The sequence below is a fragment of the Protopterus annectens genome, chromosome 4.part1, assembly GCF_019279795.1.
Source record: "Protopterus annectens isolate FY-2018-M chromosome 4.part1, PAN1.0, whole genome shotgun sequence".
Lineage (NCBI taxonomy): Eukaryota > Metazoa > Chordata > Ceratodontiformes > Protopteridae > Protopterus > Protopterus annectens.
In genome coordinates, this window is record NC_056734.1 from 504,589,093 (window position 1) to 504,605,338 (window position 16,246).

General features: G+C 37.2%; 1 protein-coding gene across 1 annotated transcript in view; it reads right to left on the minus strand.

The window, feature by feature from the left end:
• LOC122801240 (FERM, ARHGEF and pleckstrin domain-containing protein 2-like) overlaps positions 1-16,246 on the minus strand; it is a 963,231-nt gene that overhangs the window by 424,836 nt on the left and 522,149 nt on the right. The window contains exon 8 of the mRNA XM_044070791.1: positions 10,806-10,936. Coding sequence (XP_043926726.1) covers positions 10,806-10,936 — 131 coding nt within the window. The remainder of the gene's footprint in view (positions 1-10,805; positions 10,937-16,246) is intronic.

The window sequence follows — 16,246 nt, forward strand, 5'->3', positions numbered from 1 at the left end:
AAAGCAGATGCCCTATGCTGACCATCTAAAAAAACTCCACCTATACTCTGTTGCATATCGTCTGCTTAGAGGCGATCTCTGCTTAACATACAAGGCCATGTCAAACCCAAAAGCTGGTGGACATGCAACACTTAAAGAAATCCCAATCCCTCAGAGACACAAGCTCCAGGGATCTAAACCTTGTCATCACAATGAACAAAACATGCTGGAGAGATAGCTTCCTGACCCAGAGACTCCCCAGACTCTGGAATAGACTGCCCATGCATGTCAAGCACAGAGTCTCTTTGGCCCTCTTCAAAAAGAACCTTGATGATTGGATGGGAGATAGGAAATTCACCCTGGGGATCACGTCAGTCGCCCTGCTAGACAGGGGTTCAGGGAAGTAAATACTGTGGGAAGAAATAGCCAGGGAATTGTTATGGCTAGGCTTGTATATGCCCTAGGGCTGATAGCCTAGTACCAACCTATGAACTGAATATCAAGCTATACAACTCCTCCAACTAACAATATGGGTATTAATCACGTGCCTTAGTAGAACTGTTATGTGAAGTCAATGAGTCAGCTGTACTTTACTTCCTCATAGTGTTTATTTGCTAAAATGGATGATGTTGGCCTCTGCTACTCTACACGTACAAAGTATAATTGGAGTGGATGTCATTCCTGCAGAACAGTTAAGGACACAAATGCTTACAATCAGTGCTGGTTTGAAACACTTGTCTAAGTGTTAAGAACATAAACACCATAGTGGGATCAATGAATGTAGCATGGTATAAGTGTATCACCAATTATCATATGTGTGGTTATGACATCTGTCATATGTGTGGTTATGTGAAAGCATTACATCATGTGCATGAATAAAGGAACACGTATCCCTGTAATTACTTACAATCTTGCTGTAAGTCAGACAACATTGTCTGATGCAAAAAAACACTAAAAGAATACCCAGACACACCTGTGCCCCCCTGCTGTTGTCACTGTGATAACAGAACAGCAATTATGTACAATGTGGATACAATCCTGTACTGAAACACATAGCTTACTTAGGTAACAACATACAGTAAATCATCTCATGTTCTCAGTCCTGTGGAGGCATCTCACTACAACTGGTATGAAAGGACAATTTATTCAAATGACACCATCAGTTTTAAATATAGCCTTTCAAAAGGATATTTAGAATAGACTCTTGTAACAGGAAACAGCTACACAAGAACATAGAACATGTGGGTAACAACACTGCTAACAACATGTACACTGACTGTAAGCAGTGACATCAGATTTGAACTATATACCTAACATCAAAAGCTAATGATGATTGGCTGAAACACAAGTGCAACTAGAGATTTATTTTACAACTGTGACACTACATTTCAATGGATGACATTACCATTGTGTATTACCTTCATGTTTACAGCACAAGCACACTGTACAGATCTATATCATATATTTATTTTCAGCCTGTTCTGTACAGTAAGAAAAACACACTCACAGAAGACAGTCGTCCCTGTATTCGAACTCCATACCTACTGACACAATCAACACACAAGTGTATTATATTCACATGCCACAGAAGTCTGACTGCATGTCAGCCACACTGCATCTTTGAAGGCATGACATCAGATGTGTGACACAAAGGAGATGTGTACAAAAATGACTCCCACAGCAACATGGGATTCTAAATGTTGTCAATACTAAGAAGTATAAGTCATCCCTGTGTCCTTTCACATTCACCTACACAGTCAGGACAGTTTCACTGCTGTATAAGAACTCCCTACCTATCTACTGATGCAATCTACACACAAGTGTATTATAGGCACACACTACAGGAGAGGTCTGACTTTAGTGGCATGAGAGTGTATTACTGAAATGATAAAATTTGACATTCACATATCCATGACCATAAAAAAAGTCCACAAAAACTAGGAGCGCTATACAGAAATAAGCAACTTCTCATGAAAGCAGCAAATATTTCAATAGCAAATTCCCACCTTATCTCCACCCTACTTTATGCCTCTCCAATATATACCAACCTAAGGCAATGCAATCTAAACAAGCTAGAGACCTGCTACAACAAAATCACCAAATTCGCCACAGGGGCATCCTACCGTAGTCACCACTGTCTCTCACTTGCTGAACTGGGCTGGCTTGAACTCCCTCACCTCCTTCAATGGTATCAACTCTCCCACAAACTAGTAAACCATCCACTAAATGTCCCATCCCTCCAGAATCTACTCCAACCCTATCGCACCACCAGACCACTAAGATCCAGCAACAAAAATCACTTGCAGATCAATAAAGCCAATAACTCTGCTGGTGAAGCACTATTCTCTTGCACTATAGCCAGATTATGGAACTCCCTCCCACCCACAATTACCTCCATACCATCATGCACCCACTTCAAAACTTTACTAAAAGCGCACCTAAAAACATGCTGGCTATGCCCTTGCAACTCCCACTCTAATATCACCCACCCCATCCAAACACTACCTTTCTTTCCACTCCACTAACTACCTTGATTATAGCAAGCTCAAATACTCATAAGCCAGTACTTATTATACAGCAGGAACTTCTTCTTGTAACATTTGTTAATGTCTGTTATGTACTTCACAGTACATGATAAAGATTCTAGTTGTCTACTGATGTACTATGTTCTTCATCTGTAAATATGTTGTAAGTAATCGCTATGTAATCCAATGCAACTACTGTCTGTTTATTTTAACTGTGGAGCTTTTCTCCCCGGGCCTCCGCTGAAAATGGACCTACGTCCAGTCGGACACTCCTGGTCAACAAATATAAATAAATAAATAAATAAAATTACTTCAATGTGTTTCAGATAATATGAGTTTGTGGACAGAGTGAAAAGAAGATGTGGGATTGATCTGACCATGTAAATGTTTCTCACCAGTGGGAGTTAAATGAGCACAGCTGTTTAATCCTCCAAGGATGCCATGGACCCACCATCACACATGCAAGTTGATTGTTGTGAGATTAGAACCCCTATCTATTTACACAAACTACAGGCCATAGTACTTAACACAAGTTTTACAGCAGATGATGACTTCTACAGTATGAGAGAGCAGTTTACATGGGATGCCATCACTGTGTTGCACAGATGATGATGTTGGGAGAAGGATCTGACACTGATGTAGATTCCCCGTGTAGTGTAAAAGTTTCTCCATAATGCTAATTCACTGAGACCAGCTGTAAGTAAGGTCATATTTACATGACTCTATATATACCCACACACAATTTGACTGCTGTAAGACCAGAATCTGTACCTATCTAGTTAGAAAATCTAGAGGACACAGAACTTAACGCAAGCGCCACGGCAGACATATGATTTCTACAACATGAGAGTGCACTTTATAGAGGATGACATCAGCATTGTGTTGCACAGATGATGATGGTGGGAGAAGGGTCTGACACTGATGTGGTCTCACCTTGCAGTCAAAAGGTTTCTCCAGACTACTATTACAGTGAGGCCAGCAATGCGTAAGGTCATATTTACACGACTCTATACACTACTGTACATACATGCATACACACAATTTGAATGCTGTGAAATTAGAATCTCCTACCTATATAGTTACACAATCTGGAGGATACAGTACTTAACACAAGTACCACCAAAGAAGTCTGACTTCTACTGTGTGATAGTGCAGTGTAGAGAGGATTAGTTTATCATTCTGTGCCACAAACAATATTGTGATGTTGAAGTTTTTTTCCAAAGCTGTATTTGTTGATATGAAGTATTAACTGCAATCTTATGATCAGTAATACATGCACACATATGGCTGACTTGTTCAGCTAAGCTATCATTAATGTATATTGCAGAACTGAGACTGACATGTACATGTACTGTTTATAAGAGACGCTCACACACTTGTGAAAAACAGGAGGCAGAATGTAGTAGTCATGGATCATCAGGTTACGATGATGGTGTGCAAACCTTAATGAATGAGTGCTGCAGTGTAGACCTAACTGTTCAGAATGAAGGTGTTCAGTCAACCATACAATTCACTTGACTACATTAAGCAACTGTAATGAAGTAAAACAATCCAGTAGCAATACTTATACCTGCACAAAGTCTCTTCCTAAAGAGCAATGCTGAGAAACTTATTTGCGCGGATGCTGGCAAAGTATTAGCACATGCATGATTATACTTTGAGGTGTTGAAGTTGGAGTGTGAATTATCAGTGGTGCTCATTGCCAACCATTGCACAATAAAGGAGTAAGTAGAAAATGTCATGATCATGATTAAATGCAGAACAGATCTGTTTTATGGAAACATGGACTAAATTGCTGTGCTTGCTTTCCCTGTTTGTGCCATGTTAGGCAATGTGCAGAAGGAAAAAAAAGTGAAAACTTTAATTTCATTATTCTTCTATAAACCATAGGCTTAGTGGTGAGGCATGGTCATCAGCACTCCGGACAGTATTGAATGGAGAAAATACGGGTCTATATTATATGCTCGAAGTTTTAAAACTTTGAAGCTCATATAATCGACACTATATAAGCGAAGTTTTCAAACTTCAAACATACAAAAAAAAACTACCCGAATGCTCTGAGCAGGGGGGCAAGCCCCCCTGCACCTCCACACCCCCTGCTACTGAAATATACCAACTCCAAGATCGCACTACAGTGAAGTAAAGGGAAATATTCCCAACTGTGATCTCACTTCACTGTAGTGCAATCTCGGAGTTGGTATATTTCAGTAGCAGGGGGTGTGGAGTGCTGCTCAGAGCATTCAGGTAGGTTGTTTTGTTTTTATTTTTTTTTTATATGTTTGAAGCTTTAAAACTTTGCTCATACAGGGTTGATTATATGAGCGTCGAAGTTTTAAAACTTTGAGCATATAATATAGACCCGAAAATACATCTGTCACCTAACTTTCTCTGGGGCACAAGGTGGTAGCTCAGTGATATAAATGAAAAAACAGAGTTGAAGCAGGGTTCAAGTCCTGTCTGCATATCATTTTACAAAAGATGTCAGAATGTGATTATAATAATTTCGATCCTGACTGTAAGACTACTTAGGAATAAGTATCTTAAATATGTTGATTGCCCAAATTGTGGCAGTATGCTCAATAAAAGCATTAAGGAGGCAGCAGTATTCATTGCACTTATATAAACTGTAGCCTCTGTTACACTAAGTTTTACTATAGCAGAGAGGACATGTTATTTGCACTACGCTAACAGTGGCAATGCAGTCTAAGGCCAAAACTAACCACATTTTGCAATAACACTTGAAACGTCACTTAGCATCAAATCACATAATAAACTTGCTTATTGCCAGACCATGTGCTGAGGACTATAACTGATAGCAGGGGGTTAGACAAATACACAGGCAACACATTCACAGGAGAGAGATTTAGAAAAACAGGCAGTAAGAGTTTCACATGATGCTGGATTCAACCTTTAAGATGACAATTTAAGGGTATAGTCTCAGTCATTATCTCAATACCGCAACAAAGGAAATCCTACTTCACAAGCCATTGGAAGATGTAGATATTAGTCTTCAGCAAAGTAATGGCAATACAGAAATGCCATAAGATGAAATTTACATCCATCAGCCCAATGAATAGTCAACAGTACAAAGGGTGAGAGAGAAAGGGTCAAGACAGACACGTCAAAGGCTGGTATTATGTGAAATTAATGCACATCTTTATGGCATGTTCTCATAATTCATCTGTCATGCTCTGACTCAGTAAATCTTCATGGAATGATTTCCATTATGATTGGGAGACAGACCCTGATTCCTTTAATGCTATGATGGATGCCTTGATGCCATTAATTCTGCTGAGCTTGTCACTGACAACCAATCCTGCTGAAGCAACCTTATTCTGTTTATCTTGAAGACTACATGAATTGGTTAATCTAATTAAATCTTTAGAACTTTTTTATTCATAGTTATGGGCACCATGTTCATTTAATGTTGCTGTTGACTTTAATTTTGTTGCATTCCCAAGCTCTGCTAATCCTGCTAAGAGCCCCTCACCCCCCTTTCTTCCTGGAGGCTCTGTGATTTGTCAGTGGTATCAATGCCACTGAATCTGTTACGTCTACAGGGTCAATGACTCCTTCTAGCTTTTGGGTACGTGGGATTGATTAATTTCACTGTGGCACTGTTAATTCTGCAAGGATCTCCTTGATTCTTAATGGTTATGAAACCCTCCACCTCACATTGTAAATCTGAGCCTGGTACCCAGTCTTGTATTTCTTCTTATGGGAACACAAAGATGTAAAATGAAGCTTGGATGTCTGGATCTAATAACCCAAGTCATTTTCTATCATTTAAATGCCCTATTCTGTATGAGTAAGAAATTTATATATTTGCATTTGTTCGTCTGGATGGGCATAGGCTCATAAGATGATATTAGGCTATTGCCCAGGAGGCCCTTATAAGCCTAGTCAAGAATTTCGGCAACGGTCCCACAAAGTCAGCACTTGTATATAGCCCCTTTCCAGCAGACGCCTAGGGAGAACTCCTCCAAAAAATACAAAAACATTTCAAATGCACAGAAAGTTGCAAAGGAAAAAATGTCATTATAAATAAACATGCAGACGGTATACAGATAAATTACTATATGTGCTACATATGGTATGCAGATAAATAAGTATACATGGTATAAAGGACATGATGTGAATAACATATTGTATGGCTTGAAGACAGAAATTAAAGGAAATATACAAATTAAAGGCAGAAATACATTTGACAACCTGCAATGGATAACATCATATTTGAGTTTGAAGCATGGACATTGAAACATATTCTATAATGTAAATGTGCTTTTTGCTGATGTATTTACTTCAGTGAAATAGATGCCAATTAATCCTGAAACTTGAAATCATTTTTTAAATATTTTTGTGAACCACAGCAATGTCTTTTTCTATTTATGCCTACCAACCCATTTATTCCCTGCACAGGGCAAGAGCTTAGTGACTATTTGATCCTTGAACAGGGTAAGAACACTTTGCCACTTAGGCCAGAGGGATTTATCTTTAGGTTCCATCAGTTTCCTTATGCATGCTCCAGTATTGCTCAAGGGGTTGCTCTGCAGCAGGTGTGTATGGGGAAGGAATCAGCCACCTTTGTGAGTGACATAATCCTTTACATCCTGCCCTCCATTTATCAGCTAATGCATTCCCTCATCTCTTGCCTTAACCAGAACTGATGATCCTTTACACTTACTAGGGACACACACCCTTTTTTCCATCAAGAGAGATAAGCAGGTTCATTATTCCTCTTCTGTCTCAGTTAGCTGTCTCAGTTAGCTCCCCCAGCAGAAGGGATGATATCTGAATCCAGATTATCTTGGCCATAGTTAGGGCTTCATCCATTTATGTCATGAAGCTGGCAACTTTACTCTTTTGCTATCTGCAATGCATTAAACAGGGATATAATATGCTTGCAACATATACAATACATGTTAAAGTCTATTTTAACTAAAGAGTAAGGAATATTTTTGGGGTGTGCTAATTTGTTTGAATACTAGTTAGCTAACACTGTTAACATATTTTTATCAATATTCTGCAACTGCATACCTTATAAATATTTCCAAGATAGTGTGCACAGTATAGAAATGTGCTTCCTTATAGTTGCTATACAAGTACATGAGGAACATAACTACCTCAGTAAACCTTTACTGACCTTGCACACAAATTAATTCAAGAATGGCTGTAAAGAGTTGGTCAGCCAGACATGTATGAAGAGTGTAATAAGTATGAGAAGACCTGGGATTTTGCAGCCTGGCCTGTTAACGCCAGGCAGGGATCAGAATGATGGTAGTTTGAGTGAACCTCTGGGGAACTTGCTATGGTACAAAACTTTTATACAACGATGCAACTAACCATCAACATCTGCACATGTTCTGATTGAAAAGCTTTGTTGCATGCGTATGTGTGTGTTAGTCACAGTCACTTGACAGGAAACATACTGACTAAGAAAGTGGAAGAAGAGGGTCATTGGTAAAAGTGGTAAAAGTAGAGAGAAGGTGTTGATGGATAGAAGTGGGCTGCGGGAATGAGGACATGTTTGATGAAGGATGATTGAGAGGGGTTAGTGTGTGGAAGCATCATTGTATTTTAGTAACACAGTTCCTGCTATAAATCCCCACGCAGTGGAACTTGCTAGGGTTATCGAAATATTAGGACCAGTGTTGTGCATAAGTGTTCTTTCAGCCAAAATAGAACTGGTACTGAAACTGTGAAGACATTACTGTGGCCATTAATCATATACAATGCACAGACAACACAAAGGAACAGCATGAGGAGTAGAAACATTAAGAAGATATACTCATTAGCTCCAAAAATAGATTCATTCTGTATGATGCTTGACGTTAATAACTGCAGTCTAATTGGCCAGCCCCTCCTCTTGAAATGAAAGGTTTCTTCTATAATTGATGTGGTTTACTATGCTTGGCAGGACAGGGAAAATAAATGAGTCAATAAAACAGCTGGGTGTTTAAATGGTCACTCTGAATGATGGAAGTGACCAGGAGCACTACCTGTAGAGAATTCATAAAGAGATCTTCTAGACAGATTAAAAAATGTCCCAAGCAGGTCTACTAAGCAGATTTAAACACCAAAAGGTGACAACTTGAAAAAAAAAAAAAAACTACAACGAGCACTGTAAGAGGTCCAGAAAGCACCCCGAAGTAAAGGCAAATGCATTTTTTAATACATGTGTTTATTTTATGTATTATAAATATGTTCAGAGATTTTTAGAATGTTTTAACTGTTGGGATGGTTTTGGTTAGTGATATGAAATTGTTATTCTGAAACTGCCTTTTTTTAATTGTTTTTAATGGTGATTTGTCAATTAGAGTTAATTCATTGTAAGTGTATTTAAAGAATTGTGGGTAGGTTGTTTGGTATCTGATTAAGTCCTGTGTATAGGTATGAAAATATGGTGAGTCAGTTAAATCTGTTAAAGGATTGTACAAGAATAAAAAGTTTATTTTTGCCTTTACTTTTGGGTCCTTTCTGGACCCTTAACAGTGCCTGCTGTAGCTTTTTTTTTCTCTTAGCAGATTTGTGTACATAAACAATTGATCTAGATGAAAATGTGACTACTCATTAACAATGTAAAGGGCAAACAGTTGCTAATTATGGTTCATGGATAAACCAGACCAATGTATTTGTTACATAACTTACAGAAGTGGAACTCAATCTCCTGCAACATTTAAAAAAGTATTCTGAAAAGAAATGACACTTGGAAAAATTTTGAGTTGCTCACAATTAGTTACATGGCTGATTTAAGTGCTCTATTTACCAATACTTGAGATTTCCTCACAACAAAACCACATTCAAAAACCTTAAGAACACACAGAGAAGAGTGTTGGTCCACAAGCATTAAAATGGTGAAAAGCAAAATGATGGCCATTTTGGTGAAGCTGGAAATTGCTATCTGCAGATAGCACTGGTTTTCTTATTAAATGACCTGAATATTAAAATACTTACAGAGATAAATACTTATCCTGCTGTAGAAAGGAAAACTAAATGATCAGTGGTCCTGGACTTCAGAACAAACTGGAAATCCAGACTTAGTATATAAAGTAAGGGGGGCTGCCCCCCACATAGTTTGGTTATATATTGTCTTCTGGAAAGAGTTATTCATTGGCTTGTAAGTATCCATATCTATGGTTTTAAACATTTAAAATAGGTGGGGGGGGGGGCTATGCCCCACACACCCCCAATGTGTGGGGCTGTGCCTCCACACCCCTCCTTACTTTATATACTAATTCCAGGATTGCACTACAGTGGGGAAAAGACCACATATAACTTTCAACAAAATGAGTTTCAATCAGATGAGTTTTCAGTGAATTGTGAGCATAAACTGAGTTTCAGTGAAATAAAGTAGACCCATATACATATATAAGTAAGTGTTGACACAAACATTCCTCTGTTGTTATAATTAAACTGTTCATTGGCATACAAGAATAAAGTATTGTTTAAGATCCCGTGACCTGGGTGCAATTAGTTATATGAACATCCTTTGGAACTGGCATGGGGGATGGGTGTGCCTATCCTGTAGTAAAGGTAGGATTTTACCCTTTTTTCCATGTCACCACTTGGCATTAGATGTAACAGGGGGTGCAATGAAGCATGAACTCACACAGAGAAGGTGTAGTGCCCCCCATTAGGTGATATTGGTCACATGCTCACCACCCAGGGGGCAGGGTTAAGTTTATTCAGATTAAAAAATATGATGGCTGTCTCCATGATAATTTCTGCAGCCAACTTTCACCCATGAAGATCAAATAGGCTTGCCAGAGTATAGCTGGGCTGATGGTTGGCTCACAACAAGCGAAAAAGGGCACAGATGAAAAATAAGGTTACGATACAAACATGAACTTAAATGCTAAGGACCAGAGAGAAAGCCATGGCTTCCAGTACATGTATAACATCAGCCAACAAACCAAGCTTTTCAAAGGGAAAAGCAAATAAAGTAGTAGGAGACTATCTGCATATGAAATAAAGTGGTCAAAGATCAACTGTGAGGTAGGGTGTAACGTACAATCTATTTCATCCTACACAATGTCTGTCCTGAGCCCACAGTCTCACAAAGGATATTAACAACCAATGACTATGTCTGAAAAGGCAGACTCTAGAGCAGCAAGTATACATCATCTGAAGGCCGCAATTCTTGGTATGTACAACAGAGTAGCTGATAAAGGTTATGACTAATTATTTTCTACTACAAATAGATGTGCTTTAATACATGAAGCTTGAGTGTAACATCAAGAGTAGATGAGGGAAACACTCCATACTTTCTAAACAAACAGTTGCTCGTACAGCAGTACCTACCCTGTCAGTTAGAGTAAGATTCTCAATTCCAATCAAGTCTCTTTGTAACTCGGTGAGTTTCTGGAAGTTTTCAAGCCGGATAAGGCTACTCTGCAACTGTGCAGTCATCTCTGTCACTTCTTTTAGTGCATCTGTGGAAATTGCAGATAAAAAAGTATCAACATTCAATAGAAACAGCAGGGATTTCGGAAAAAAGAGCAAGACTGGAATGTACAGCTTTCTCAGATGGTGTAAGCCTTCAGTACTTTAACCCAATGCTGTACATCTAGTCTACATCTATAGCAAGCCTGCATTTTCATGTTCCTTATCTTTTAATGGTCTTCATTTCTTCAGCTATTCATACTGGATTTTCCATCTACTGTTTTACTTTTTACACTTCTGACAGCAGCTTGTTTCAAGTATGCACTTCTTCAGCGAAGCACCACATACTACTCCCCTTTTTAGCACTGAAGGTTAGCCCTCCACATTGCTCCTCTGAAATAAACTCCCTCTTGCTTTGTAATACACAATTTTAATGTCAGCTCTGAATAAACAATTTTACATTTTAGTATCATATATAACATTTTAGTGAACACTGATAAAATAAGGTTGCTTACTGGTGATTATATTCCATATTATTTCACATATGCAAATTGTTTTGTGGTTATCCAAAAACAGTATTTAACTGAATACTTTAGTGGAAAACATTAGCTAAGTAAATAAGGTCACCCTAATACACCCACAGGGGCATACTGTTGGAAAATTATAACATATCTTCTAGAACAGAGTAGCAGTTTGATTGCTTCCTCCCACCAAAACAGTCAGTCTCTTGGTTCTTTATTGGTCTTTCTAAAGAAATTAGTTTACAATAGATTAATCCATATACACATATTCTTGCTCTGGGTTTAATTAGTACTAGTCCAGTATAACTTCTAAGTTTGAGATACATTTAGTACAGTTATGCAGAGATAAATAATGAATATGGGCTATTATACAGGGACTTCAAATTGTCTTTTCTCAACTTTGGGGATTAATCACCTCATATGAAGGATATTTAAAACTAATCAGAAGATTAAGTCAGTCCAATGGTTCCTTCAAACATGTTAAGGAAATGCAATATTGTTGCAGTTATCTAGTGTTATTTTAATAGTTTTCCTAACCATTTACATCTAATAGTCTTTTTATTACTCAAAAGAACTTGGAGATGTTATTTTCTAAGAAAATCAGCTGTCCTCAACTAAATAGGGGTGTTTTGAGAAACGGAGTGTAGCAAGTATGACTACTGCATTTCATTTCACACTTCTGACAAAAAGAGACCGTTTTTTGTTTTCTCAGATTATACATTCTCAGATTATACATTTCTCAACTTCAAATACTAATGGTGTACACATATTGTCATCTAGTAACTGTATATTTTTTTCTGGTAGTCTAGCACTATATTTTGCCCCTTTCTAAATTTGCTTGTTGTCTTGTTTATTCAAAACTTTAGTCCCAGGATCTCTACTGAAAATGGCCATTTAAATCCAGTCAAAGTATCACTTGTTAAGAATGCAAATAAATAAATGACTTCATAACCAACAAAACCACACCACTCAAAATGTCCACACGACACTTATGTACTTTAACATTTTCGTCTTCCTTTAATAAGACTATCAGAATTTCAGAAAGCTAAGGATTGCGACTGATTCGTTATACATGTAGAAGGCAGACCCTGTGCTTTGTATTTTCTTGTCTCTATCCACATCAGCTGCCTATGTTACAACATGAAACCAAATCTATAATAAATGTATGTTTCTAAGAAGGCAGTACTTGCACTAAATAATCTTATACACTGTACTGTTTGCTCACTGGATTTTAGAGTAGTTGTATCTAATAACTAATATTTATTTAGTTATAAGAACTAAACAGGCAATACCAGAGTTACTAGACTATACTATAATTTTGAACATATTTCACATCAATCAACACAAGAGATGAAATAATTCAGCTAAATGACTATTTGATAAGATGATTTAATGAAACTGACAGTTTTATTTATGGTCATATTACTGAACAGATTACATGGCCATATGATTTTTCTTTGCAGTAAAATGCAGTCATACATTAATAATACAAACTCAATACGAGTGATGCTTTCTCATAAAAAGAGAAAGGAAGAAAAGAAAAAAATGGGAAAAAAACAGAAAAAAGGAGGAAAAGTGACAGAACAGATGAAGCATCAATATAATGGAATAAACAAAGAGTTGTGACATAACTGAATTAACAAGTAAACCTAATTACTTAAGGGCATAACATAGACAACAGGATATTTGTACTGAGTTGCTTTGAAGGTATGACAGAATATCAGTTTTTATAATTGATTTATTAGTTGTCATTCAACCGGGAATATACTGTAATATAGTGTTCTTTTTCCTTGAAGTTTATATTTTGTAAGACTAACTGAGATTTTGCATACTCGGTGAAAATACACAAGAAAGTGAGAATACAAATAAAAATCTATTAACTTTACTTCATGAAGGAAAGTAACATGTAAAGCAAATATGAGAAACAAAATAAGCATATTAAAATATTAAATGCTAACACTTAATTTCAAGCTAATTTTAACAATAAATGAGATTCATTAACAGTAAACTAAAGAAAGAACTAGGAAACTGCTAAGTACATAATATGGGTGGGAGAGGAAAATGCATGTATGGCAGTGAAGAAGATGGGAAAAAAGAAAGGAAGGTCAAAGTTAATGACTTCATATAATTACGTTTGGTGAAAATAATGGAGTTATGCAAAAAGGAAGTAAAGCACTTTCATCTAATTGGGACTACTGCTTGATACAAAGATAATCTATAAATGTAATATATTTGCCCCTCACACACATACAGATATATATATTTTACATTCACATACATGTATTTTTTTCTGTCTGCTTTTTAATAGGTTGTGAAATGATACCTATTAGCTGCCAAGGATTTAAATAATGCATGTCACATTACCCCTTACTAGCATCAAATTTTGTCTCAAAACTCTATACAAAGGTAAGATGAAAATATAAAACAATAAAAGCCTATGAATTTTTATCCCAATATAATCAGTTTGAAGAAGAAAAATGAGCATAATACGAGGAAGGAAACTGAAATTATAAAGGCCGTGTTTAGACATACTGAGGCCTATTTTTATACATCACATAATTACAAATGAATAAGATCCCTATGAGGCTTAGAGGAGTTAATTTCTTAAATTTCCCTGTCCTCCTACCTTATCTTCACTTATAATTCTGCCCAAAAATAATAATAATAAAGCAGCTTGTTTTATCAGCCATTGTAACTAATATTTCATTTACTGACCTCATTTAGAACAATTTATGTAGTCAGATATTTTTTATTTCTCTATATCATCAATAATAGTTAGCCACATATTAGATTAGTTTCTTATATGTTAACTTGTCAGAAAATTGACACGGTGACAACAGTTTCGTAACTAGACCAGGGTATGCTGTAATTAAATCAAAAGGTGCTTTAACAAAGTATAAGTTTAAGGGTGTGCACACGCAACAAATTATTAGTTCACGGGTGTGTGCACTTATGCAACCAGCGTATTGTACGTTTTTTATTTTTTATATTTTTTCCCCTAACAGATTTGTTTTTCAATTGAATTGCACAGGTTATAGGTCACATTAAAGGTGGGAAAAGTTTTGAAATGATTTATTATGGTCTCATTTTTTATATCACAAAAACCTAGCCTTTTAACAGGGCTGTGTACACTTTTTGTATCCACTATAGGTTTATCTGATTGGCACTGACTAAAAAAGGCACTATGGCGGTGGACAATGTTTTTGTCAATAATCAAAATCCTACAAGGAACAGATGTAGGCAATCCCTGGTGAAGCAATGTGGTCTGTTGATAACATCCTCCAAAGCCGGCAAATATCTCCCCTTTGAATGACACCAAAAACTAAGCCAATAATTGAAGTTAGTAAGGTTTTTCTCATATACTGCAGCATTATCCTTGGAGAAGGCAGAATGCAACTCAGTGCTAGGCTCATACCTGCCTTAGCCACAGTCTGAGAGCTCCATTAAGTCTCTCTTCATATAGCCCAAAGAGGTACACCTTAAGTTATTGGTACTGCTATGAACTATAACAAGAGTCATACTGATACTTGCTTCTCAAGGAACCAAGTGTATGCATGTTCTGACAGATTCTGGCACCAGACAACTAACAGTCACTCTTTCCTTGCTCAGCCTGGTAAGAGGCACATTTGTTAAGTCTTACAATGGTGTCACCTATAACTAGAATGTTTGGTTGGGTCAATGCCTGTCTTACAGGCTCAGCATCTGTGACTTTGGGACTCCTACAGCTACGTGAGGAAGTACGCTTAATATGCTGAGTGTGCTTTGTGCCTGGGTTGTGCTTTAGAGGTTTTTGGGGTTTAGGCAAGTTAATCTTTAGAATCTCACCATGAGATGGATACGTGTATTATGTGGAGTGATGTGTGGTGTACTGCCAATGATTTTGGACTCTGAGTACTAGCTGATCATCAGACGGCATGACAATTCTTACACTGTCTCAAGTATCCATCTCAATCAGGCTGGCTAGAGAAGTTCTGGGGAAATGCTGGTCCATAACACAGACAGAAATGACTCTGGGGGCAGGGCAACTAAAACAGCTTGGAATTCAGTTTTAGAACAATGCTTGGGTGGACATATTACTGAGTATTTAAATTTCAGTACAAATCAACTAGCCTGGTAACCTCCTCCTGCCACCAGCAGGAACCAGTAAAATAATTATAGTAACTCACTAACGTGATACTAAAATCAGTGTGAGCAGCATCAGTACACTCAATATTAAGCAATTTTATCAAAGGTCTTTTAGCCTGGTGAGTACTTTAAGGGGAGAGACTTTGCAAAATTATACTTACATGCTTATTGTCAATAGCCGATAAATGGGGAGAGGAACAGAAGCTGCTGTTACAAAGGGATAATTAGTAGGGCATATAAATCATTGCCTGATAACTATAGGAATCAATAAGAAGAGGTCAGTAAAGATTGGGAAGATAAATTAGATATGCAACTCACAAAGAAACAATGGAAGGACATATCTATGGCTCGCAAATATGCAACAAAATCTAGAAGATTTGGGATTTTTGTCTGGAGGTGTTTGCATAGACACTTTTATAACCAAAGTAGACTCCAAAGAATTTTTCTTCAGGTAGATAGCAAATTTTGGAAATATAATGAGGAAGAAAGAGGTACCTGGAAGCATATGTTCTTGCAGTGTAATGAGATGCTAGACATTAACAGAGTACTCTGTCAGAAATATTGGGCAAGCAAAGGAGTGTAACAAACAATGATTTCCTTTTGAGCTGGGATACAGGATCTGAACTGCCTAGGTATAGTAACGACTTAAGTTTATTTCTGGTGACTGCCAAAAAAGCAATTACTAGAAAATGGAAATAAGAATCTAAACCAGCT